At 41.4% G+C, this 27981-nt stretch overlaps 1 protein-coding gene across 1 annotated transcript in view; it reads left to right on the forward strand.

Annotated features, from left to right (window-relative positions):
* Positions 1-671: 671 nt before the first annotated feature.
* Positions 672-27981, forward strand: part of myripa (myosin VIIA and Rab interacting protein a) — a 57174-nt gene continuing 29864 nt past the window's right edge. Inside the window, exons 1-4 of the mRNA XM_061979817.1 lie at positions 672-676; positions 788-1054; positions 10525-10661; positions 19971-20051. Of these exons, the coding sequence (XP_061835801.1) occupies positions 672-676; positions 788-1054; positions 10525-10661; positions 19971-20051 (490 nt within the window). The remainder of the gene's footprint in view (positions 677-787; positions 1055-10524; positions 10662-19970; positions 20052-27981) is intronic.

Raw genomic sequence — 27981 nt, forward strand, 5'->3', positions numbered from 1 at the left:
CCACTTGGGACTAAAACTTGACAAAAGTATTGGGACACATAGAACTACCACTGGACAAAAGTATTGGGACACTTAGGACTAAAACTGGACAAATGTTTTGGGACACTTAGGACTAAAACTGGACAAAAGTATTGGGACACTTAGGATTAAAACTTGACAAATGTATTGGGAAACTTGGGACTAAAACTTGACAAAAGTTTTGGGCCACTTGGGACTAAAACTTGACAAAAGTATTGGGACACTTGACTACAACTTGACATAAATATTGGGACACTTCGGATTACCACTGGACAAAAGTATTGGGACACTTAGGACTAAAACTTGACAAAAGTATTGGGCCACTTGGGACTAAAACTTGACAAAAGTATTGGGACACATAGAACTACCACTGGACAAAAGTATTGGGACACTTAGGACTAAAACTGGACAAAAGTATTGGGACACTTAGGATTAAAACTTGACAAATGTATTGGGACACTTAGGACTATAACTTGACAAAAGTATTGGGTCACTTAGGACTAGCACCTGCCAAATATGCGGGCCCGACCAATGCTGCTTGCAGCTTTAATTTTTTCTTGTTTTTGAACACTGACTTTTTGCAGTGTGAGTACTGGGCACAATGCTTCCTTTTCACTTTCTTGTGCACTACAAGTCCTTATTCAAGTTAAATAATGAAGTTAGTTCTTAGTTACCTCAATTTTCTTCCAATTAAAGTCAAAGTGAAAAAAAAGGCGGTGTTTAAAACATGTAAACCACTTTCTTTGTTGTCTGTTTTTGTGCTAACCAGATCAGATGTTTCTAAACAACCCTCCCTCTCATCCATTCCCCCCAGCGAGTTAAAGCAGGCGCTGGACGAGGAGGGCAGTCGCTGCCTCCTGTTGTCACGGCAGCGTTGCTTCAACCAGCGCTGCTGCATCCGCTGCTGCGCGCCCTTCAGCTTCCTGCTCAACCCCAAGCGCCGCTGTCACGACTGCCTGTACAGCGTGTGCAAGGCCTGCAGACTCTACCACAAACACGACAAAGCCTGGCTCTGCTCCGCCTGTCAGAAGAGCAGGTAACGTCCATGACTGACTGACATGTGGCGTGGTGTGCGTTGGTGGACGGGTGCGAGGCTCATTGTGATGTGAGAGGTGGATTTAGGTCATTTATCTACTGTCTACACCAGTGTTTTTCAACCTTTTTGGAGCCGAGGCACATTTTTTGCTTAGACTCAATATCCCTCTTCAAATCAAGACTCAAAACACACCTATTTCTGACTGCTTATTCGCTCCACAGTAAGTCTTTGCTGTCGTCCAGCATTCTGTTTTTGTTTACTTTGCAGCCAGTTCAGTTTTAGTTTAATTCTGCATAGCCTTCCCTAAACTTCAATGCCTTTTGTTAGGGGCACTCACCTTTTGTTTATGTTTGGTTTAAGCATTAGACACCTTTTTACCTGCAAGTTACCGTACCCACATCTACAAAGTAATTAGCTACCGGCTGCCACCTACTCTTTGCCACCAGACATTCGTAACTTAGACTCAATATCCCTCTTCAAATCAAGACTCAAAACACACCTATTTCTGACTGCTTATTCGCTCCACAGTAAGTCTTTGCTGTCGTCCAGCATTTTGTTTTTGTTTACTTTGCAGCCAGTTCAGTTTTAGTTTCGTTCTGCATAGCCTTCCCTAAGTTTCAATGCTTTTTCTTAGGGGCACTCACCTTTTGTTTATGTTTGGTTTAAGCATTAGACACCTTTTTACCTGCAAGTTACCCACATCTACAAAGCAATTAGCTACCGGCTGCCACCTACTCTTTGCCACCAGACCTTCGTAACTTAGACTCAATATCCCTCTTCAAATCAAGACTCAAAACACACCTATTTCTGACTGCTTATTCATTGTAATTAGGGGTCCCCAAACTACGGCCCGCGTGCCGGATCCAGCCCCTCAGCATCCAAAATCCGGCCCACAGGAAGTCCCAAGTTAAAAAAAAAGTTTTTATTTATTATCTTTTGAAACGTATTTATTATTATTTATTTTGTTAATCTTTCCTTTCTAATCCATTTTCTACCGCTTGTTACTCTTGGTGTGGACGCCATCTGCTCCACACGCTGTAAGTCTTTGCTGTCGTCCAGCATTCTGTTTTTGTTTACTTTGCAGCCAGTTCAGTTTTAGTTTAATTCTGCATAGCCTTCCCTAAACTTCAATGCCTTTTGTTAGGGGCACTCACCTTTTGTTTATGTTTGGTTTAAGCATTAGACACCTTTTTACCTGCAAGTTACCCACATCTACAAAGCAATTAGCTACCGGCTGCCACCTACTCTTTGCCACCAGACCTTCGTAACTTAGACTCAATATCCCTCTTCAAATCAAGACTCAAAACACACCTATTTCTGACTGCTTATTCATTGTAATTAGGGGTCCCCAAACTACGGCCCGCGGGCCGGATCCAGCCCCTCAACATCCAAAATCCGGCCCACAGGAAAACCCAAGTTAAAAAAAAAGTTTTTATTTATTATTTTTTGAAATGTATTTATTATTATTTTTTTTTTAAAATCTTTCCTTTCTAATCCATTTTCTACCGCTTGTTACTCTTGGTGTGGACGCCATCTGCTCCACACGCTGTAAGTCTTTGCTGTCGTCCAGCAATCTGTTTTTCTTTACTTTGCAGCCAGTTCAGTTTTAGTTTCGTTCTGCATTGTCATGATCCGTGGTCCGGATCATGTTTTGTTTAGTTGTGTTCTGTTGTTTTTGGACTCCTTTAGTTTTTGTTTGTGCACCTCCTGAGTTTGTTTAGTCACCATGGTTACGTATTGCACTCACCTGCCTCTGGTTAGTGTTCGGGACGCTCACCTGTTGCCCGGGCACTAATCAGAGGGCTATTTAGTCTATGCCCTGGCCTCACTCGGGGTGGCGTCATGTGTTTGCTTCACGCAACCCTCTACGTAAGTCTTAGTTGTTTCATGCTCGTTTCATGCAATACCATAGTTCATGCTGTTTGTTTACTTCATGCCTTGCCAAGTCAGTCTTAGTTATTTCATGCCACAGTTTCATGAGGTTCATGTCTATAGTTTCATGTCCTAAGTTTTTGCCTTAGCTTCCAAGTACGATCAGCGCGTTGTGCTTTCGCCTTGTTTTCCGTATTTGTACATTTTTAAATTTTGTGAATTAAATCATGTTTGCATCTTGGGAGAACAACCCCCCCGCACCCTCGCCCCTCCCGTCTTGACATGCATAGCCTTCCCTAAGCTTCAATGCCTTTTCTTAGCGGCACTCACCTTTTGTTTATGTTTGGTTTAAGCATTAGACACCTTTTTACCTGCACGCTGCCTCCCGCTGTTTCCGACATCTACAAAGCAATTAGCTACCTGCTGCCACCTACTGATATGGAAGAGTATTACACGGTTACTCTGCCGAGCTCTAGACAGCACCGACACTCAACAACAACACATCATTTGCAGACTAGAATTACTGCTTTGCAAAAAATATTTTTAACCCACCTAGTGTGCCGCGGCACAGTGGTTGAAAAACACTGGTCTACAGACGTCATTTATTGTGGTAACAGCCTGACGTCGCCAACAATCCGGACTTTTAAGAAAATGATCATTGAAAAACAATTTTTTTAGTAACATTTTTATAGTTGTTTTTTTTTCAAAATTGTTTAATCAACTGCAATTTACTTAGGCAAGTTTTTAAAATGTATTTAGAAAAGTATTTCTGTTATCAATACGTACCAACCTCAACCTCGCTATACGGGCGAAAGTGGCTCAGGGGGGTACAGTAATTCATCCAGAAACTGTAGTGTTAGCATTTCATTGTTATTATTATCATTATTATTATTATTATTATTATTATTATTATTAATATTAATATTATTTATTTATTATAACTGCGTTATTATTATTATTTTTATTTATTTATTATAACTGTGTTATTATCATTATTATTATATTATTAGTATTATTATTGTTATCATTTTTATTATAATGGTTTCATTATTATTATTATTATTATTAATATTTTTTATTTATTATAACTATGTTATTATTATTATTATTAATATTTTTTATTTATTATAACTGTGTTATTATTATTATTTTTTATTTATTTATTATAACTGTGATATTATCATTATTATTATATTATTAGTATTATTATTGTTATAATTTTTAATTATAATTGTTTTATTATTGATGCTGTGATGAGGTGGCGACTTGTCCAGGGTGTACCCCGCCTTCCGCCCGATTGTAGCTGAGATAGGCTCCAGCGCCCCCCGCGACCCCAAAGGGAATAAGCGGTAGAAAATGGATGGATGGATGGATGTTTTATTATTATTATTTTTAATATTAATGGTATTTATTTATTATAACTGTGTTATTATTATTTTTTATTATAACTGTGTTATTATCATTATTATTATATTATTAGTATTATTATTTTATAATTTTGTATTATAATTGTTTTATTATTATTATTATTATTATTATTATTATTATTATTATTATTATCGTCATTATCATCATCATCATATGAGAGAAGGGATGGGCACGGGACCGAATTCAATTTGTACTACCGGGCGCCAATTTATGTAAAATCAAATCATACCATATTTAAATACCTTTGTTGCACATGCTGTCACGTCCAGTTACAGACTCAGCACCGACGCAAGCACTTGGCCGGTAAACGAGTGTATTCGTAGTTTTTGGTAAATGTTGTAATTTTCCATGCCAACAAAGTAAGCATGCATGCTAAAAAGTGCTCAAAAGTAAGGCCTCTTCTACACAAAGGCAATCCAGGGTAAACCCTACGTAACCTTATCCGTGTCCACACACAACAATGCCACCGTTTAAGACCCCCTCACCCCTCCGAACTGCGAGAATGCGCGGCATAGTCACCTCTGACCTGGAAGTGTATTCTTTGTCAGTCTGCTTTGCCAGTCCAAATGAATTCGCTATTTTTCGTAGTCTTCCCTCGTCCACGAAAGCCCGCATTCTCGTTGTCTCCCCCTCGACAAATGGACAAAGTCTTTCGCTAAGTAGAACCACAGCTGACCTGGATATTGGAAAGTTCTCTTGCCGTTCCTCTGGTACAACACACTCGTTGACAAACATATCCCACCAGGCTGCCGTTCTTCCAGGCCTTATCCAAAACCAGGTGTTGTATCCCAAATAGCTGCAATCGCCCGTTTCCTTCTCTGAAGGTATTCATGTGTGATTTCCACAAGCGTCTGTACATGTAGAAGAAGGAGAAACACGGGCATGTCTGGATGACTTGCCTCCATAGTTCTAGTGATTTCTGCCGAGTTACCGAACGAGTTGTTATGAAGCTGGCTGTGGCGCGTTCTTTCTGGCGTCACTTCCTCTCCGAACTCAGTTTGTAAACGATCGATGAGTCCATACAAAGCTAAGAGCCGGAGATTCAAGAAAATCACGGCGTACTTACCTGTGTAAAAAGATTATCCAAGGAGGGGAACCTTAAACGCTGGTTTAGTGTGGCTGAAACGGGGCTTAGGCTAAATAATTATTTGTTTAGTGTAGACATGGCCTAAGGCTCCACTTTTCAAAATGTGCTAATGTGGTGCTAATTTACATTGGATATGCCATAAATACTGTATGTCATGCTACTGATTAGCATTAGTGATTTTAAATGGCGATTTCAACACCTCCAAACTTAGTCATGGAAACCACAACTAAGATGCACATTGCAATCAAACAGCTAATGTCTAATAATGACAATACTTACAGCATAAACACTTTGTAGGACTCGACAAAAGACAAGACTGGCACTGTCAGGTTCAAACACCGATGACACCTATTAAACAAGACAAGAGGCAAAGAATTAAACAAGAGACAGAATTCAATTTGGACTCAATTGAGGAGACACGTCTGGACACACAGCACCCTTGTACAGTATCTCAGCATGCTCTGCCAAACGATTGCACTCCTTCTTCTTTATTTGACTTTCTCCCCCCCACCTGACCACAGCTGCTTCCAGAGGGAAGTGGGTCATAAACAGCGTCGCCTTTGGTTACCGGACAGTTCAAAAGAAGAGGTCGTAAAATAGTTCAAAAAGAGTTCGTCTGGAAATTGGGCAGATCCTGTCATCTCTCTGCTTTGAAGTCACAGTGGAGTTTTACCAGCATTCTTCCTCCTGGTAGGCCCCAAAGACAGCTCCCGTCCCCCTGCCAGGAACTCAATGTAATACAAAGCTTTTGTGATAATTTAGAAACAATTATTCTAATAAGCTCATGGTTAAATGTTACATTAAAATTGTTTTTATTAATAAACAAAGTACCCCTTATTAAAACAGAAAAAAAAACATGATTATTGTACTGAGTGTCTACTGTTTTGTTTATTCGTAAATAGAGTCGCCATGGTAACACGAAATGTTCCCAATTTAAGATTACCCCGTCGGCACAAACGAGACCTTCCCGAGGGTATAACATATGTGGGGGTTCGTTAGCCGTTTAGTCTCGTAGTAGACAAAAGGTGTTTGTTTTTTTTTGGTTCGTGAATAGCCTTGCCATGGTAACATGAAATGATCTGTTAACACTGTAACAGACTAATATCCCTTAGGAGAGGGGCTTGTCACGTGACTTCAAAGGAAGTCATGTAATTAGATGAGGCTGCTGCTATTACGCAATGACAGGAAGTCAAGTAGGATTTGTAGAAAAACTTCATGCCGAACAATGTCTGATTGTGGGAAAACGCTTTAAGATATCAACTTTTCGTAAAAACCGTGAGCGCCTCAAGGCTTTGAGGAACGTTCCGGTGTTCTCAGATTTCCGATAAGTGGAGAAATGGCCGAGTTAGAGCGAGTAGGAAAATAAGAATTTTTGTGTTTTTGTTACAGTGCGTCGGGAGAGTGACACGTTCTCAAATGTGCCCCTCTTTTGTAATTTATGATTGGCCTCACGCGGGCCTGGACAGGGACGCACAAAGGGCCGCCGAATGCCCAGGTCTGGCCTAGATGAAAGATTTAGCTGACTTTCTTGGCTTTGACGCCCACCAGAAGCCAAATGGGACACATGAGCTGCATAAAAGTGACATTTTCTTAGAGAGGACAAGTGTGTCAACATTTTCACCGAAACACATGACAGTAGCATAAAAGATGTCGCCGTAAAAGACAGTTTGTTCACCCAAAAAAAAGCAAATATTCTGGGCTTTCAGCCTCTAGTACAGGGGTGCTCATTACGTCGATCGCGATCTACCGGTCGATCTCGGAGGGTGTGTCAGTCGATCACCAGCCAGGCATTAAAAAAATAGTCCTAAAAATGAGCGATCATAAATCTTCACTATGACGTCACTTTCGTCACTTGATTGACATTCACGGCACCCGAGGGTCTTCTGAGATGACGCTGGCTGCTGCCAGCTCGTTAAAATTACCGACTGGAAGGCGAGAAACACTTTATTTCAACAGACTCTGGCGCCGTCCCTGTCGTCAAAACTCAAAAGACCGACTGCACAGTTGCACAATAAAAGCTCTGCTTCATCCTGCCTGCGCTACCAAAATAAGAGTCTCAGAAAGCTGGCGTGCACAAGCTAGCAAGCTACGGAGTTTGCCGACAATGTATTTCTTGTAAAGTGTATACAAAGGAGTACGGAAGCTGGACAAATAAGATGCCAAAAACCAACCACTTTCATGTGGTATTGGACAGAAAGGAGGACTTTTTTTCTCCTCCATTCGAAAATGCGGACGTTATCAGCACCACTGTCTGATTCCAATCAATGCAAGTCATCAGAATCAGGTAATACACCAACTTATATTCTTGTCTTCATGAAAGAAAGGAATCTATATGTGTTAAACATGCTTGTATTATCTTTAACCACCTTTAACTTGTTAACAATATTAACTATATGTGTTAAACATGCTTGTATTACCTTTAACCACCTTTAAGTTGTTAACAATATTAACTATATGTGTTAAACATGCTTGTTTTATCTTTAACCACCTTTAAGTTGTTAACAATATTAACTATTTTGTGTTAAACATGCTTGTATTATTTTTAACCACCTTTAACTTGTTAACAATATTAACTATATGTGTTAAACATACTTGCATTATCTTTAAACACCTTTAACTTGTTAACAATATTAACTATATGTGTTAAACATACTTGTATTATCATTAAACACCTTTAATGTATTAACAATATTAACTATATGTGTTAAACATGCTTGCATTATCATTAAACACCTTTAACTTGTTAACAAAAACATATATTTCATAAATAAGTAAATATAAATTATATATATGAATGAGGTAGATCCCCACGACTTGATCAATTGAAAAGTAGCTCGCCTGCAGAAAAAGTGTGAGCACCCCTGCTCTAGTAAATTAGAGTGTGCGCCATCCACTTTAACGGGGGGAGGCCGATGGCGCTCGCCTCACTCCGACGGTCCTCCAGCCAAAACCGAACATCGGGCATCAAAACTTTTTAGCCAGGGTTAAAGTAGACAAGTGTGCGAACAAAATGAGACGTTAAGCACCGAGCTACGTGAAAGAACGGCTGAGCTACAAAAGGAGGTAATCTTGGCTGGAAATATTCGCCATTATAAAAGGTGCGTACCCATTCTAGTGGCCCGTTTTTATCGTTTATTCGTGAATAGCGTTGCCATGGTAACACAAAATGGTCCCAATTTAAAGTGCCGCCGTCGGCGCGGACAGCCCCTTTCCGACGGTATAGCATATGTGGGGGTTCGTTGGCTGGTTCGTCCCGTATTAAGTGTAAGAGAATTGAATAATAAAGTTTGAAGTATGAGCAATAACAATATGGGCTGCTTGCATTGCAGCAGGCCCATAACAAGCATGCTGTTGGATGAATAATTGTTTTGCATATGCATTCATTGTTGATGCGTCTACTGTATTTATCTTGTCCATCCATCTTCTTCCGCTTATCCGAGGTCGGGTCGCGGGGGCAGCAGCTTAAGCAGGGAAGCCCAGACTTCCCTCTCCCCAGCCACTTCGTCCAGCTCCTCCCGGGGGATCCCGAGGCGTTCCCAGGCCAGCCGGGAGACATAGTCTTCCCAGCGTGTCCTGGGTCTTCCCCGTGGCCTCCTACCGGTCGGACGTGCCCGAAACACCTTCCTAGGGAGGCGTTCGGGTGGCATCCTGACCAGATGCCCGAACCACCTCATCTGGCTCCTCTCGATGTGGAGGAGCAGCGGCTTTACTTTGAGCTCCCCCCGAATGACAGAGCTTCTCACCCTATCTCTAAGGGAGAGCCCCGCCACTCGGCGGAGGAAACTCATTTCGGCCGCTTGTACCCGTGATCTTGTCCTTTCGGTCATGACCCAAAGCTCATGACCATAGGTGAGGATGGGAACGTAGATCGACCGGTAAATCGAGAGCTTTGCCTTCCGGCTCAGCTCCTTCTTCACCACAACGGATCGATACAACGTCCGCATTACTGAAGATGCCGCACCGATCCGCCTGTCGATCTCACGATCCACTCTTCCACCACTCGTGAACAAGACTCCGAGGTACTTGAACTCCTCCACTTGGGGCAAGATCTCCTCCCCAACCCGGAGATGGCACTCCACCCTTTTCTGGGAGAGAACCATGGACTCGGACTTGGAGGTGCTGATTCCCATCCCAGTCGCTTCACACTCGGCTGCGAACCGATCCAGCGAGAGCTGAAGATCTTGGCCAGAGGAAGCCATCAGGACCACATCATCTGCAAATAGCAGAGACCTAATCCTGCAGCCACCAAACCAGATCCCCTCAACGCCCTGACTGCGTCTAGAAATTCTGTCCATAAAGGTTATGAACAGAATCGGTGACAAAGGGCAGCCTTGGCGGAGTCCAACCCTCACTGGAAACGTGTCCGACTTACTGCCGGCAATGCGGACCAAGCTCTGGCACTGATCATACAGGGAGCGGACTGCCACAATAAGACAGTCCGTTACCCCGTACTCTCTGAGCACTCCCCACAGGACTTCCCGGGGTACACGGTCGAATGCCTTCTCCAAGTCCACAAAGCACATGTAGACTGGTTGGGCAAACTCCCATGCACCCTCAAGGACCCTGCCGAGAGTATAGAGCTGGTCCACAGTTCCACGACCAGGACGAAAACCACACTGTTCCTCCTGAATCCGAGGTTCGACTATCCGGCGTAGCCTCCTCTCCAGTACACCTGAATAGACCTTACCGGGAAGGCTGAGGAGTGTGATCCCACGATAGTTGGAACACACCCTCCGGTTCCCCTTCTTAAAGAGAGGAACCACCACCCCGGTCTGCCAATCCAGAGGTACCGCCCCCGATGCCCACGCGATGTTGCAGAGTCTTGTCAACCAAGACAGCCCCACAACATCCAGAGCCTTAAGGAGCTCCGGGCGGATCTCATCCACCCCTGGGGCCTTGCCACCGAGGAGCTTTTTAACAACCTCGGCAACCTCAGCCCCAGAAATAGGAGAGCCCACCACAAATTCCCCAGGATTTATCTTGTGTTGAAAAAAAAAAAGTGTAAATGATTTGACCTGTCTTTTCCTTTGTTGTGTATATACCTGTTTAAGAATGGTGAGACAACGCTGGTGTACCTTTGCAGGCTGTTGAAGAAGCAATCGCTGGAGTGGTTCTACGCCCACGTCAAGGTGCGCTTTAAGAGGTTCGGCAGCGCCAAGGTGCTGAAGACAATTTACCGGCGACACCTGGCAGAGCACAGCGTGCTTTCTGAGCTCACAGGTATGGCGGGGGAATGGGCTGTGGGCGGGAATAAACTCACATCATTTCAACAGATTACTGGAAACGCGGCCAGACTTCTGATTGTTTGTTCATTGTTTGCCACCACCCCCCCCCCCCCACACACCCGCACCTTCCATTCTGTGGCGTTCCATTACAGTGGAACTTTGATTCCAGCTACCTTTAACACCTTTTAGCTCTTATTTCCAAAATTGTGTACACTACTTAATTGGGGTCTTATGGCCACTTATGTGGACACTTATACTGCCATCTGGTGGTGTCAGAAGAGTATAACATACAGTGGAATTTGGAAAAAAAAAAAGTGTAAAAATAAGAATTAGCATGTCACTAAACATGAAGTACACGTTTGTGTACTTATGGACTAAGTACATCATATCAGAAGATGAGGGAAGTGGGTCGTAAACAGCGTTGCCTTTATTTACAGAACAGTTCAAAAGAAAAGGTCGTAAACAGTTCACAGAAAAGGTCAGTTGAAAAAAGAGTTCGTAAAACAGTTCAAAAAGAGGTCGTCTGGAAATTGGGCAGACCCTGCCTTCTCTCCGCTTTGAAGGCCTTGGGTTAGAACAATATCTTTATGTTGATTACCATACATGAAAGAAAACAGAACATCTTCATGCTGCTTCCCCCCTACACAGTGGAGTTTTACAAGCCTTACTCTTGGTAGCAATGTAACACAAAGTTTTTTGTGATAACTTAGAAACAATTATTCTGGGTGTACGTGCCCATTGTCTTAGGTGTAATGATGTAATGTTCATAGACTGGGGCCGTAATATGTTTGTGTGTATGCTTCACTGATGAGAGCATTTGGTGAACATCGTTTTGTCCTACTAATTACGGGGGTTCTTGAACTCACCATAGTGTGGACCGTGACGCGGCAGTTTATTTACGTGTAAAATCTTCCACTCCTTCTTTCTCTCATTTTGTCCACCAAACCTTTTATGCTGTGCGTGAATGCACAAAGGTGCGCTTTGTTGACGTTATTGACTTGTTGGAGTGCTAATCAGACATATTTGTTCAGTGCAAGCTAATCAATGCTAACATGCTATTTAGGGATGTCCGATAATGGCTTTTTGCCGATATTCCGATATTGTCCAACTCTATAATTACCGATACCGATATCAACCGATACCGATATCAACCGATATATACAGTCGTGGAATTAACACATTATTATGCCTAATTTGGACAACCAGGTATGGTGAAGATAAGGTACTTTTAAAAAAAAATTATAAAATAAAATAATAATTACATAGAAGCTAGTAATGAATGAAAATGAGTAAAATGAAGTGTTAAATGTTAGTACTATTAGTGGACCAGCAGCACGTACAATCATGTGTGCTTACGGACTGTATCCCTTGCAGACTGTATTGATATATATTGATATATAATGTAGGAACCACAATATTAATAACAGAAAGAAACAACCCTTTTGTGTGAATGAGTGTTTTTGGGTTGGTGCACTAATTGTAAGTGTATCTTGTGTTTTTTATGTTGATTTAATAAAAAAAAAACCAAAAAAACCGATACCGATAGTAAAAAAAACGATACCGATAATTTCCGATATTACATTTTAACGCATTTATCGGCCGATAATATCTAATGCTATTTAGTTTAGCTGTATGTACATATTGCAACATTATGAATCATTTGTAGGTATATTCGAGCTTATTTAATTTCCTTTACTTTGATCCTCTGTGTACAGGTAAAAGCCAGTAAATTAGAATATTTAAAAAAACTTGATTTATTTCAGTAATTGCATTCAAAAGGTGTAACTTGTACATTATATTTATTCATTGCACACAGACTGATGCATTCAAATGTTTATTTCATTTAATTTTGATGATTTGAAGTGGCAACAAATGAAAATCCAAAATTCCGTGTGTCACAAAATTAGAATTTTACTTAAGGCTAATACAAAAAAGGGATTTTTAGAAATGTTGGCCAACTGAAAAGTATGAAAATGAAAAATATGAGCATGTACAATACTCAATACTTGGTTGGAGCTCCTTTTGCCTCAATTACTGCGTTAATGCGGCGCGGCATGGAGTCGATGAGTTTCTGGCACTGCTCAGGTGTTATGAGAGCCCAGGTTGCTCTGATAGTGGCCTTCAACTCTTCTGCGTTTTTGGGTCTGGCATTCTGCATCTTCCTTTTCACAATACCCCACAGATTTTCTATGGGGCTAAGGTCAGGGGAGTTGGCGGGCCAATTTAGAACAGAAATACCATGGTCCGTAAACCAGGCACGGGTAGATTTTGCGCTGTGTGCAGGCGCCAAGTCCTGTTGGAACTTGAAATCTCCATCTCCATAGAGCAGGTCAGCAGCAGGAAGCATGAAGTGCTCTAAAACTTGCTGGTAGACGGCTGCGTTGACCCTGGATCTCAGGAAACAGAGTGGACCGACACCAGCAGATGACATGGCACCCCAAACCATCACTGATGGTGGAAACTTTACACTAGACTTCAGGCAACGTGGATCCTGTGCCTCTCCTGTCTTCCTCCAGACTCTGGGACCTCGATTTCCAAAGGAAATGCAAAATTTGCATGGTTGGGTGATGGTTTGGGGTGCCATGTCATCTGCTGGTGTCGGTCCACTCTGTTTCCTGAGATCCAGGGTCAACGCAGCCGTCTACCAGCAAGTTTTAGAGCACTTCATGCTTCCTGCTGCTGACCTGCTCTATGGAGATGGAGATTTCAAGTTCCAACAGGACTTGGCGCCTGCACACAGCGCAAAATCTACCCGTGCCTGGTTTACGGACCATGGTATTTCTGTTCTAAATTGGCCCGCCAACTCCCCTGACCTTAGCCCCATAGAAAATCTGTGGGGTATTGTGAAAAGGAAGATGCAGAATGCCAGACCCAAAAACGCAGAAGAGTTGAAGGCCACTATCAGAGCAACCTGGGCTCTCATAACACCTGAGCAGTGCCAGAAACTCATCGACTCCATGCCACGCTGCATTAACGCAGTAATTGAGGCAAAAGGAGCTCCAACCAAGTATTGAGTATTGTACATGCTCATATTTTTCATTTCCATACTTTTCAGTTGGCCAACATTTCTAAAAATCCCTTTTTTGTATTAGCCTTACACAATATTCTAATTTTGTGACACACGGAATTTTGGATTTTCATTTGTTGCCACTTCAAATCATCAAAATTAAATGAAATAAACATTTGAATGCATCAGTCTGTGTGCAATGAATAAATATAATGTACAAGTTACACCTTTTGAATGCAATTACTGAAATAAATCAAGTTTTTCAAAATATTCTAATTTACTGGCTTTTACCTGTATATCATTTAGTTTTGCATGTCTCATGACACATTATCTGTATGTAATAATGGCTGCATTTCAGATAGTTGTTTCTGTGCCATGTTGTTCCAGACCACAGCAAACATTACCTAGCTTGCCAAAGATTGCAATAAATCAATTAAAACTTTAACTTGGACACACACACATCTGTACATTTGGCCATTAAAAGCCAGTCATTTCCAGGAGTTGTCTCACCCTCTGAGTAGTCTCTGATGTACTAATGGTTTCTAATGTTGTAAAAATGTGTAGAATAAATATTACATTTCAACATTGCTCTCAACAAAGATTTGCTTCAGCCTGCGACACATAGTCATTTTGATAGTAGGCTATTATAGCTGATATAGACACTTACGTCATGTGTTGCCTTCATTATAACACTTATATAAGACTTTTAAAGTAATTTTGATAGTAGGCTATTATAGCTAATATGGACACTTACGTCATGTGTTGTCTTCATTATAACACTTATATAAGACTTTTAAAGTCATTTTGATAGTAGGCTATTATAGCTGATATAGACACTTACGTCATGTGTTGCCTTCATTATAACACCTATATAAGACTTTTAAAGTCATTTTGATAGTAGGCTATTATAGCTGATATAGACACTTACGTCATGTGTTGCCTTCATTATAACACCTATATAAGACTTTTAAAGTCATTTTGATAGTAGGCTATTATAGCTAATATAGACACTTACGTCATGTGTTGCCTTCATTATAACACTTATATAAGACTTTTAAAGTCATTTTGATAGTAGGCTATTATAGCTAATATAGACACTTACATCATGTGTTGCCTTCATTATAACACTTATATAAGACTTTTAAAGTCATTTTGATAGTAGGTTAATATAGCTAATATAGACACTTACGTCATGTGTTGCCTTCATTATAACACTTATATAAGACTTTTAAAGTCATTTTGATAGTAGGCTATTATAGCTGATATAGACACTTACGTCATGTGTTGCCTTCATTATAACACTTATATAAGACTTTTAAAGTAATTTTGATAGTAGGCTATTATAGCTGATATAGACACTTACGTCATGTGTTGTCTTCATTATAACACTTATATAAGAATTTTCATTTTTTGCAGCTCCAGACAGATTAGTTCACACCTCCATATGTATCAATACTGTACAGTATTTGTTACAGATTGGCTTTGTTGGAAGTCTTCTTTGGGCCCACCAGAACGTGATTGGAAGTGACTCTGCGTTCTGTGGTGATCATGCGGCCGATAATACCACACACACGAGGCCCGGCCGCGCTAATGCACTTACGTAACCACAAACAGCCGCATTGTTGCGTGAATATTGGCGTGTTCGCTCTTTTGACCCCACCCTTCCCCCCTTGAGGCTTCAGCTCAGTCCTCAAAGCCTCAGGAAAAGTCATGATACAAGAGAGAAGAACAAGTACAAACCCCCGTTTCCATATGAGTTGGGAAATTGTGTTAGATGTAAATATAAACGGAACACAATGATTTGCAAATCATTTTCAACCCATATTCAGTTGAATATGCTACAAAGACAACATATAAATAATAAATGGGTTGTACTTGTATAGCGCTTTTCTACCTTCAAGGTACTCAAAGCGCTTTGACACTACTTCCACATTTACCCATTCACACACACATTCACACACTGATGGAGGGAGCTGCCATGCAAGGCGCTAACCAGCACCCATCAGGAGCAAGGGTGAAGTGTCTTGCTCAGGACACAACGGACATGACGAGGTTGGTACTAGGTGGGGATTGAACCAGGGACCCTTGGGTTGCGCACGGCCACTCTTCCACTGTGCCACGCCGTCCCTGAAACATCTTATAAGACAACCTAAACGGTCCATAAGTGATCAAGTCATCAGAGGCTTCATCGGTTCTTTCTCATGACTAGATAGGACAGCTCGAATTTTAAACAAGAACCGATGAAATAGTCTTCTAAGACCACCTGGACAGTCCAGTTGTGAACAATTCAATAGAAGCTTCATCGGTTCTTTCTCATGACTAGATAGGACAGCTCGAGTCTTTCGGCAAGAACCGATGAAATAGTCTTCTGGGACAACCTGGACAGTCCAGTTATGAACGATTAATTAGAGGCTTCATCGGTTCTTTCTCATGACTAGATAGGACAGCTCGAGTTTTAAACAAGAACTGATTAAATAGTCTTCTAAGATAACCTGGACAGTCCAGTTGTGAACGATTCATTAGAGGCTTCATCTGTTCTTTCTCATGACTAGATAGGACAGCTCGAGTTTTAAACAAGAACCGATGAAATAGTCTTCTAAGGCCACCTGGACAGTCCAGTTGTGAACGATTCAATAGAAGCTTCATCGGTTCTTTCTCATGACTAGATAGGACAGCTCGAGTTTTTAGCAAGAACCGATGAAATAGTCTTCTAAGACAACCTGAACAGTCCAGTTGTGAACGATTCATTAGAGGAGTCATCTGTTCTTTCTCATGACTAGATAGGACAGCTCGAGTTTTAAACAAGAACCAATGAAATAGTCTTCTAAGACAAACTGGACAGTCCAGTAGTGATCAATTAATTAGAGGCTTCATCAGTTCTTTCTCATTACTGAATAGGACAGCTCGGGTTTTAAACAAGAACCGATGAAATAATCTTCTAAGACAACCTGGACAGTCCAGTTGTGATGAATTCATTAGAGGCTTAATTGTTTTTTTCTCATGACTAGACAGGACAGCTCGAGTTCTTCAGCAAGAACTGATTAAATAGTATTCTAAGACAACCTGGACAGTCCAGTTGTGAATGATTCATTAGAGGCGTCATCTGTTCTTTCTCATGACTAGATAGGACAGCTCGAGTTTTAAACAAGAACTGATGAAATAGTCTTCTAAGACAAACTGGACAATCCAGTAGTGATCAATTCATTAGAGGCTTCATCGGTTCTTTCTCATGACTGAATAGGACAGCTCGGGTTTTAAACAAGAACCGATGAAAAAGTCTTCTAAGACAACATGGACAGTCCAGTTGTGAACGATTCAATAGAAGCTTCATCGGTTCTTTCTCATGACTAGATAGGACAGCTCGAGTTTTTAGCAAGAACCGATGAAATAGTCTTCTAAGACAACCTGAACAGTCCAGTTGTGAACGATTCATTAGAGGAGTCATCTGTTCTTTCTCATGACTAGATAGGACAGCTCGAGTTTTAAACAAGAACCAATGAAATAGTCTTCTAAGACAAACTGGACAGTCCAGTCGTGATCAATTAATTAGAGGCTTCATCAGTTCTTTCTCATTACTGAATAGGACAGCTCGGGTTTTAAACAAGAACCGATGAAATAATCTTCTAAGACAACCTGGACAGTCCAGTTGTGATAAATTCATTAGAGGCTTAATTGTTTTTTTCTCATGACTAGACAGGACAGCTCGAGTTCTTCAGCAAGAACTGATTAAATAGTATTCTAAGACAACCTGGACAGTCCAGTTGTGAATGATTCATTAGAGGCGTCATCTGTTCTTTCTCATGACTGAATAGGACAGCTCGGGTTTTAAACAAGAACCGATGAAAAAGTCTTCTAAGACAAACTGGACAATCCAGTAGTGATCAATTCATTAGAGGCTTCATCGGTTCTTTCTCATGACTGAATAGGACAGCTCGGGTTTTAAACAAGAACCGATGAAAAAGTCTTCTAAGACAACATGGACAGTCCAGTTGTGAACGATTCATTAGAGGAGTCATCTGTTCTTTCTCATGACTAGATAGGACAGCTTGAGTTTTTCGGCAAGAACCGATGAAATAGTCTTCTAAGACAACCTGAACAGTCCAGTTGTGAACGATTCATTAGAGGAGTCATCTATTTATATATATTTGATGTTCAAACTCATAACTCATTAACTTTAGAATTTGATGCCAGCAACACGTGACAAAGAAGTTGGGAAAGGTGGCAATAAATACTGATAAAGTTGAGGGATGCTCATCAAACACTTATTTGGAACATCCCACAGGTGTGCAGGCTAATTGGGAACAGGTGGGTGCCATGATTGGGTATAAAAACAGCTTCCCAAAAAATGCTCAGTCTTTCACAAGGAAGGATGGGGCGAGGTACACCCCTTTGTCCACAACTGCGTGAGCAAATAGTCAAAACAGTTTAAGAACAACGTTTCTCAAAGTGCAATTGCAAGAAATTTCGGGATTTCAACATCTACGGTCCATAATATCATCAAAAGGTTCAGAGAATCTGGAGAAATCACTCACCAACATTGAATGACCGTGACGTTCGATCCCTCAGACGGCACTGTGTCAAAAACCGACATCAATCTCTAAAGGATATCACCACATGGGCTCAGGAACACTTCAGAAAACCACTGTCACTAAACACAGTTGGTCGCTACATCTGTAAGTGCAAGTTAAAGCTCTACTATGCAAAGCGAAAGCCATTTATCAACAACACCCAGAAACGCCGCCGGCTTCTCTGGGCCCGAGATCATCTGAGATGGACTCATGCAAAGTGGGAAAGTGTTCTGTGGTCTGACGAGTCCACATTTCAAATTGTTTTTGGAAATATTCGACATCGTGTCATCCGGACCAAAGGGGAAGCGAACCATCCAGACTGTTATCGACGCAAAGTTCAAAAGCCAGCATCTGTGATGGTATGGGGGTGCATTAGTGCCCAAGGCATGGGTAACTTACACATCTGTGAAGGCACCATTAATGTTGAAAGGTACATGTCACGTTCAAACACAGGACATCTATTAAACAAGACAAAAGGCAAAGAATCAAACAGAGACAGAATTCAATTTGGACTCAATATTGAGGAGAGACATGGCCGCTGCACTCTCTGCACGGTCCTGCACCACGCTCTGACGAAGAAGGTCTTCGTCTCCTCTTTTAATTCAGATGTTCCATGTTCACGCACCAACATATGTCACAGCAGGAATTGGGAGTATGTAAAACAGTCATTGTTTTCGGTCGCCTTGAAGTCCAAGAAGAGGACTTCTCGGGTTTGGGCTCTTCCTGGATCCCGCTGGGGCAGGTGTTGGAGGACAATGGACAACCCCTCCCGTCTCCTGTCCACAGCAACTTCAAGAGGGCAGCGGGTCGTAAATAGCGTTGACCAAATAGTTGGAAGAGAGTTTGGGAACCACTTCAAAGAGAGTTCGTTTAACACTTCAAAGAGAGTTCCTCCGGGAGTTGAGCACATCCTGCCATCTGTCCGTGTTGAAATCACAGTGGCGTTTCACGAGCCTTCCCCCTCTTGCCAGGCCTCGAAATACAGCATTCATAATACAACATCTCTTTTGTGATAACTTACAAACAATTATTCCAACAGTACATACAGGTTTTGGAACAACATATGCTGCCATCTAAGCGCTGTCTTTTTCATGGACGCCCCTGCTTATTTCAGCAAGACAATGCCAAGCCACATTCAGCACGTGTTACAACAGCGTGGCTTCGTAAAAAAAGAGTGCGGGTACTTTTCTGGCCCCGCCTGCAGTCCAGACCTGTCTCCCATCGAAAATGTGTGGCGCATTATGAAGCGTAAAATACGACAGCGGAGACCCCCGGACTGTTGAACGACTGAAGCTCTACATAAAACAAGAATGGGGAATAATTCCACTTTCAAAGCTTCAACAATTAGTTTCCTCAGTTCCCAATCGTTTATTGAGTGTTGTTAAAAGAAAAGGCCATGTAACACAGTGGTGAACATGCCCTTTCCCAACTACTTTGGCACATGTTGCAGCCATGGAATTCTAAGTTAATTATTATTAGCAAAAAAAAAATAAAGTTTATGAGTTTGAACATCAAATATGTTGTCTTTGTAGTGCATTCAATTGAATATGGGTTGAAAAGGATTTGCAAATCATTGTATTCCGTTTATATTTACATCTAACACAATTTCCCAACTCATATGGAAACGGGGTTTGTAAAATGTGAAATACAGTATATAGTCAATCTGGCATCTAGTACTGCTTGTCGACCGTAGCACGTGAGTTGATATTTGTGTGTGTGTGTCTTGCAGAGGGCAGCGCCTACGAGGACAGCATCTGCAATGAAGGGAGCGTCTGCGGCAGCGACGCCACTTTCTACAGACAAACTGAAGGTGTTCAAAAGATAAAAACCTGGAAATTCAAAACATGCCACACTACAGTATACTGCAATACCAACAGTTTACTGCACTAACCTGTTGATCCTTACCCATACCTGCCAACTACTCCGGTTTTCCCGTAATTCGTACGGTTTTCATCTACCTATTCCGGGTTACGGTTGCAGTGATAAAAAATACGGTTTTTCATTAATTAAAAAAAAAAAAAGGGTGAAAACTACGCGAATTGCACCTTGTGCAGACAAGATTTTTCGATCGGACACGGAGGAATTAGCGATGTAAAAGACCACGTTGGGACAAAAAAACACAAGTCTAATGCCGTTGCTAGCGATACAAGTGGAAAACTTTCAACGTTTTTCGTCGCCCAAACAGATTCTTTGGATGTGATAAATGCCGAAGTTTTATTTACGGAGGCAATAATTGAGCATGGATTTCCAATCGCACTGGCTGATCACATGGGACAGTTAAATGTTTGTAATGCAACCTTTAAAAATCATTACGCGGTGATCGCGGTCCCAAAAATAAACTTTTCTTGCATGATAATGTCCAGAAAAATTCGCTTTATATTACTATAGAGTCCTTTTAACGAATGAGTTTGATGGTTTATCACAAACCTTAAATGAAAGAAGTCCTTTGTTCTCCTGCACCATGCATGCACTTTGGCCTTGCTTCGTGTTTGGTGCGCAATCCTGTCGGCTGTATTTCACAGCACGACATACTGTTAAAAGTGTTTATACTATTTATGCTTTCAAGTCCAAGTTGAAGAAATCTTGTTAAATGTTGACAGCATAACTACCAAAATACAGAAGTATGTCCTTAATATTTTTGCAGTGCTATTTCTGTTGAAAAGTTCAAATGATTACATTAGAGATGTGATGTGCCACTTTTCAAGTGTCTGATGGCTTAAATTAATTTTCATTAATTTGTCATATTTTGAATTCTTTTGAAAGGCTTACAAAAAAACTACATTTGAATTGTAATTCCATGCTATTGACAGGACTATTAATTTTAATGAAGTTAGCTTACCATGTTTACAGTATGATAATTGTGATAGAAATGTGAATTTTAGGCACAGAATATTTTTTACAATTGAACAAGGCAGTAGATTATACAAGCTTGGACAGAAAGTTCATAATGACACCAATTTTTTTTTTTATGGAATTGTTTAGTACTGTTTTACCATTTGTTTACTGTAAAAAGTGTTTATACTTTCAATTAACAAATTGAAGTCTTGTGAAAGGTTGACAGGATAACTGGCATTAACTGTCAAAATAATTTCAAACTATTGAAGTTAGCTTACAGAATAAACATGTCAATCAACCCATATGATTTTTGCTGTAATATTTTTGTTTTGAAAAGTCACTGTGACTGATAGAAAAGTGATGGTTTTAGCAACATTTTAACCTGTCTGAATGCTAATAATCATTTTGCGTCGGGGGGCGAAGCCCTGAACCCTCCACCAGGACTTTGTCCTGGACCTACCGGGGCCTGCGGCCCTTGGACCCTGGCTACTAGGTTTTTCTGATTTTAAAAGTTGGCAGGTATGCTTACCTGCCAGTTCACTGCACATAACTGTAGATTGTAGACTGTAATTGTATTTACCTGCAGTTCATTGCGCATAACTGTCTATTATTTGTACTTACATGCAGTTCATAACTGTCTATTATTCGTACTTACATGCAGTTCATAACTCTATTATTTGCACTTACCGTATTTTCCGCACCATAAGCCGCCCTGGGTTATAAGCCGCGCCTTCAATGAACGGCATATTTCAAAACTTTGTCCACCTATAAGCCGCCCCGTGTTATAAGCCGCATCTAACTGCGCTAAAGGGAATGTCAAAAAAACAGTCAGATAGGTCAGTCAAACTTTAATAATATATTAAAAACCAGCGTGATGTGGGCGCGCATGGAGTCGTATATCAACATGGACGGAGCTGCGTGAAAAAAGCCACCCGGCCTCTTCGCGTAAACTTACCTTAACCACTCGCTCATCTTTTCTTCATCCAGCCATCCCTTCGAGTTAGCTTTTATGATGACGCCGGCTGGAAAGGTCTCTTTTGGCAAGGTCTTCCTTTTGAATATCACCATGGGTGGAAGTTTCTGGCCATTAGCATGGCAAGCTAGAACCACAGTGAAGGATGACTTCTCATTCCCTGTGGTGCGAATATTCACCGTACGTGCTCCCGTTGTATCCACAGTGCGGTTCACAGGAATATCAAAAGTCAGTGGAACCTCGTCCATGTTGATAATGTTCTCTGGCCGGATCTTTTTTTCAGCTATCTTGTTTTTACAATATGCACGGAAAGTAGCCATCTTTTCTTGAAAGTCTTTAGGCAGTTGCTGTGAAATAGTAGTCCGTGTGCGGATGGAGAGATTGCGTCTTTTCATGAACCGGATCCCTGTCGCTTAGTAGGAGCCATTTTGTGGTCTTTACAGATGTAAACACACAAAGGAAATGAAACGCAATATCCGCGCGCTTTTTCTTCTTCTACGCGGGCGGGTGGTTGTTTACAGTAGAAGAAGAAGCGCTTCCTGTTCTATGGGGGCGGGTGCTTACCTTGTCGGTTGCTTGCGTAGAAGAAGAAGCACTTCCTCTTCTACGGGGAAAAAAGATGGCGGCTGTTTACCGTAGTTGCGAGACCGAAACTTTATGAAAATGAATCTTAATATTAATCCATATATAAAGCGCACCGGGTTAAAAGCCGCACTGTCAGCTTTTGAGTAAATTTGTGGTTTTTAGGTGCGGCTAATAGTGCGGAAAATACGGTACATGCAGTTCATAACTGTCTATTATTTGTACTTACATGCAGTTCATAACTGTCTATTATTTGTACTTACATGCAGTTCATAACTGTCTATTATTTGTACTTACATGCAGTTCATAACTGTCTATTATTTGTACTTACATGCAGTTCATAACTGTCTATTATTTGTACTTACTCTAACCACAAGGCCACTGAGCAGGTCTAATATACAGGTATACATACATGCACATAACTTACTGCAACAAAACTGTTGATTACTTGTACTTGCAGTACCTGCCAGGTCACTGCATTAACCTGCTAGTTAAACTCATTCAATGATGGATTTACGTATTACAAACTGCCAGTTCACTGCTTTTAGCTGAGGATTCTTTGTACTGATCTACTGGTTCTCCCCACTAACTTGACCCGGTCACTGCCCTAACCTGCCAGTAGTACGCCGGACTAACATGTCACCTGACAGTAATAACCCATGACTTCTATGCACTGACCTACCTACCCCAAAATGCCGGTTCACTACACTAAACTGCTAAGTCTTTGTACTGACCTGCCAGCTGTTTGTACACTAACCTGACAATTTGCTACACTAATCAGCAGAGGTGGGTAGTAACGCGCTACATTTACTCCGTTACATCTACTTGAGTAACTTTTGGGAAAAATTGTACTTCTAAGAGTAGTTTTAATGCAACATACTTGAGTATATTTATAGAGAAGAAACGCTACTTTTACTCCGCTCCATTTATCTACATTCAGCTCGCTACTCGCTACTGATTTTTATCCATCTGTTAATGCACGCTTTGTTTGTTTTGCTTTGTCAGACAGACCTTCAAAGTAGGATCTATCACATGCCTGCGTCTCACCAATCAAATGCAGTCACTGGTGACGTTTGACTCCGTTTCACCAATCAAATATAGTCACTGGTGGCGTTTGACTCCGTTTCACCAATCAAATGCAGTCACTGGTGACGTTTGACTCCGTTTCACCAATCAAATGCAGTCACTGGTGACGTTTGACTCCGTTTCACCAATCAAATGCAGTCACTGGTGACGTTTGACTCCGTTTCACCAATCAAATACAGTCACTGGTGACGTTTGACTCCGTTTCACCAATCAAATACAGTCACTGGTGACGTTTGACTCCGTTTCACCAATCAAATGCAGTCACTGGTGACGTTTGACTCCGTTTCACCAATCAAATGCAGTCACCGGTGACGTTTGACTCCGTTTCACCAATCAAATACAGTCACCGGTGACGTTTGACTCCGTTTCACCAATCAAATACAGTCACTGGTGACGTTTGACTCCGTTTCACCAATCAAATGCAGTCACTGGTGACGTTTGACTCCGTTTCACCAATCAAATGCAGTCACTGGTGACGTTTGACTCCGTCTCACCAATCAAATGCAGTCACTGGTGACGTTTGACTCCGTTTCACCAATCAAATGCAGTCACCGGTGACGTTTGACTCCGTTTCACCAATCAAATACAGTCACTGGTGACGTTTGACTCAGTTTCACCAATCAAATGCGGTCACCGGTGACGTTTGACTCCGTTTCACCAATCAAATGCAGTCACCGGTGATGTTTGACTCCGTTTCACCAATCAAATGCAGTCACTGGTGACGTTTGACTCCGTTTCACCAATCAAATGCAGTCACCGGTGACGTTTGACTCCGTTTCACCAATCAAATGCAGTCACTGGTGATGTTTGACTCCCTTTCACCAATCAAATACAGTCACTGGTGATGTTTGACTCCGTTTCACCAATCAAATACAGTCACCGGTGACGTTTGACTCCGTTTCACCAATCAAATGCAGTCACTGGTGACGTTTGACTCCGTTTCACCAATCAAATGCAGTCACTGGTGACGTTTGACTCCGTTTCACCAATCAAATACAGTCACTGGTGATGTTTGACTCCGTTTCACCAATCAAATACAGTCACCGGTGACGTTTGACTCCGTTTCACCAATCAAATGCAGTCACTGGTGACGTTTGACTCCGTTTCACCAATCAAATGCAGTCACTGGTGACGTTTGACTCCGTTTCACCAATCAAATGCAGTCACCGGTGACGTTTGACTCCGTTTCACCAATCAAATACAGTCACCGGTGACGTTTGACTCCGTTTCACCAATCAAATACAGTCACTGGTGACGTTTGACTCCGTTTCACCAATCAAATGCAGTCACTGGTGACGTTTGACTCCAATTCACCAATCAAATACAGTCACCGGTGACGTTTGACTCCGTTTTACCAATCAAATGCAGTCACTGGTGATGTTTGACTCCGTTTCACCAATCAAATACAGTCACTGGTGACGTTTGACTCCGTTTCACCAATCAAATACAGTCACTGGTGACGTTTGACTCCGTTTCACCAATCAAACACAGTCACCGGTGACGTTTGACTCCGTTTCACCAATCAAATACAGTCACTGGTGACGTTTGACTCCGTTTCACCAATCAAATGCAGTCACTGGTGACGTTTGACTCCGTTTCACCAATCAAATACAGTCACCGGTGACGTTTGACTCCGTTTCACCAATCAAATGCAGTCACCGGTGACGTTTGACTCCGTTTCACCAATCAAATACAGTCACTGGTGACGTTTGACTCCGTTTCACCAATCAAATACAGTCACTGGTGATGTTTGACTCCGTTTCACCAATCAAATGCAGTCACTGGTGACGTTTGACTCCGTTTCACCAATCAAATACAGTCACCGGTGACGTTTGACTCCGTTTCACCAATCAAATACAGTCACCGGTGACGTTTGACTCCGTTTCACCAATCAAATGCAGTCACTGGTGACGTTTGACTCCGTTTCACCAATCAAATGCAGTCACTGGTGACGTTTGACTCCGTTTCACCAATCAAATGCAGTCACTGGTGACGTTTGACTCCGTTTCACCAATCAAATGCAGTCACTGGTGACGTTTGACTCAGTTTCACCAATCAAATGCAGTCACTGGTGACGTTTGACTCCGTTTCACCAATCAAATACAGTCACTGGTGACGTTTGACTCAGTTTCACCAATCAAATGCAGTCACTGGTGACGTTTGACTCCGTTTCACCAATCAAATGCAGTCACTGGTGACGTTTGACTCCGTTTAACCAATCAAATGCAGTCACCGGTGACGTTTGACTCCGTTTCACCAATCAAATACAGTCACTGGTGACGTTTGACTCCGTTTCACCAATCAAATACAGTCACTGGTGACGTTTGACTCCGTTTCACCAATCAAATGCAGTCACTGGTGATGTTTGACTCCGTTTCACCAATCAAATGCAGTCACTGGTCACGTTTGACTCCGTTTCACCAATCAAATGCAGTCACTGGTGACGTTTGACTCCGTTTCACCAATCAAATACAGTCACTGGTGACGTTTGACTCCGTTTCACCAATCAAATACAGTCACTGGTGACGTTTGACTCCGTTTCACCAATCAAATGCAGTCACTGGTGACGTTTGACTCCGTTTCACCAATCAAATACAGTCACCGGTGACGTTTGACTCCGTTTCACCAATCAAATGCAGTCACCGGTGACGTTTGACTCCGTTTCACCAATCAAATACAGTCACTGGTGACGTTTGACTCCGTTTCACCAATCAAACAGAGCCAGGCGGTCACATGACCTGTTCTGAAAGTTTCAGCGGCAAAACAACAACAAGCTTAAACTTACATGAACTCAACGTCAAATTTGAGGAAGCACATGGCGGTAAGTATCGTTAGTAGATATTTTGGCTGTCACCGTAGGCTGATGTTAGCTTCCCTGCTATGAATCACTGTCAAATGTACATCATGTGGGGACATTTATTAACGCACTGCAGCCTCATAGACACACACGCACAGTCGCGCACACACTCACAGATGCATAGAAACACCAATCAGAAGTGCACAGTGTGTTCCCAGGTGCAGCCCACACCTATCAGTTTATGGTTTGCGTAAAGGCTAACTTGTTATTTTCCTTTGTAATCTCTGCCTACTGAGCCTACGGTGCTGTTAAGTTATTGTGGCTCAATTTGCCTTCATTTTTTTTTATGTTAATGTATTATTATTTAATATATATTATTGTTTTAGTTGCTTAAGAGATATTCCTGGCTCTGAATTTGCTCATTGCTATTTTTATGTTTTTGTGCATTATTTGTTGCCGTCATCATTAAACGAACAGGTTGCTCATCAGTTACTCAGTACTTGAGTAGTTTTTTCACAACATACTTTTTACTTTTACTCAAGTAAATATTTGGGTGACTACTCTTTACTTTTACTTGGGTAATACATCTCTAAAGTAACAGTACTCTTACTTGGGTACAATTTCTGGTTACTAGTGATGGGTCCGGCAACACCGATGCATGCGTCGAGCTCATAGAGCAAAACCCTGTGTCGGTGCGCGTACCGCTTTTAGAAAGTCACGTGACCGATCATGAGCTGTTTTGGTCACGTGACCGATACGCCAACTGTGTCGCACTGACGCCTCCTCTGTGCCCTGTGAGCGGCTCTTTTCTACAGCCGGAGAAATAATAACTAAGAGAAATCGTCTAAAATGTAATACGTCGGAAAAACTTTTTATTTTTATTTATTTTTTTATACAAATGTGTAAAAATATAAAATTAAAAAAATTCCCAGTCCACAATCATCCACAACACGTTCTCTTAGATTTCCATGTTATGATACATGTTCACATTATTTATTGACTGTATCTAAAAAAGATAAAAATATATTTTTATTTAAATGAAGATATGAAATAATCCTAAATGAAATACAATGACTTGGTTTATATTATTGTATATACTAGGGCAGGGGTCACCAACGCGGTGCCCGCGGTCACCAGGTAGCCCGTAAGGACCAGATCAGTCGCCCGCTGGCCTGTTCTAAAAATAGCTCAAAGAGCAGCACTTACCAGTGAGCTGCCTCTATTTTTTTTTTAATTGTATTTATTTACTAGCAAGCTGGGCTCGCTTTGCTCGACATTTTTAATTCTAAAAGAGACAAATCTCAAATAGAATTTGAAAATCCAAGAAAATATTTTAAAGACTTGGTCTTCACTTGGAATAAGCGGTAGAAAATGGATGGATGGGTCTTCACTTGTTTAAATAAATTCATTTATTTTTTTACTTTGCTTCTTATTACTTTTAGAAATACAATTTTAGAGAAAAAACAC

This window comes from Nerophis lumbriciformis, linkage group LG19, assembly GCF_033978685.3.
Source record: "Nerophis lumbriciformis linkage group LG19, RoL_Nlum_v2.1, whole genome shotgun sequence".
Classification (NCBI taxonomy): Eukaryota; Metazoa; Chordata; class Actinopteri; order Syngnathiformes; family Syngnathidae; genus Nerophis; species Nerophis lumbriciformis.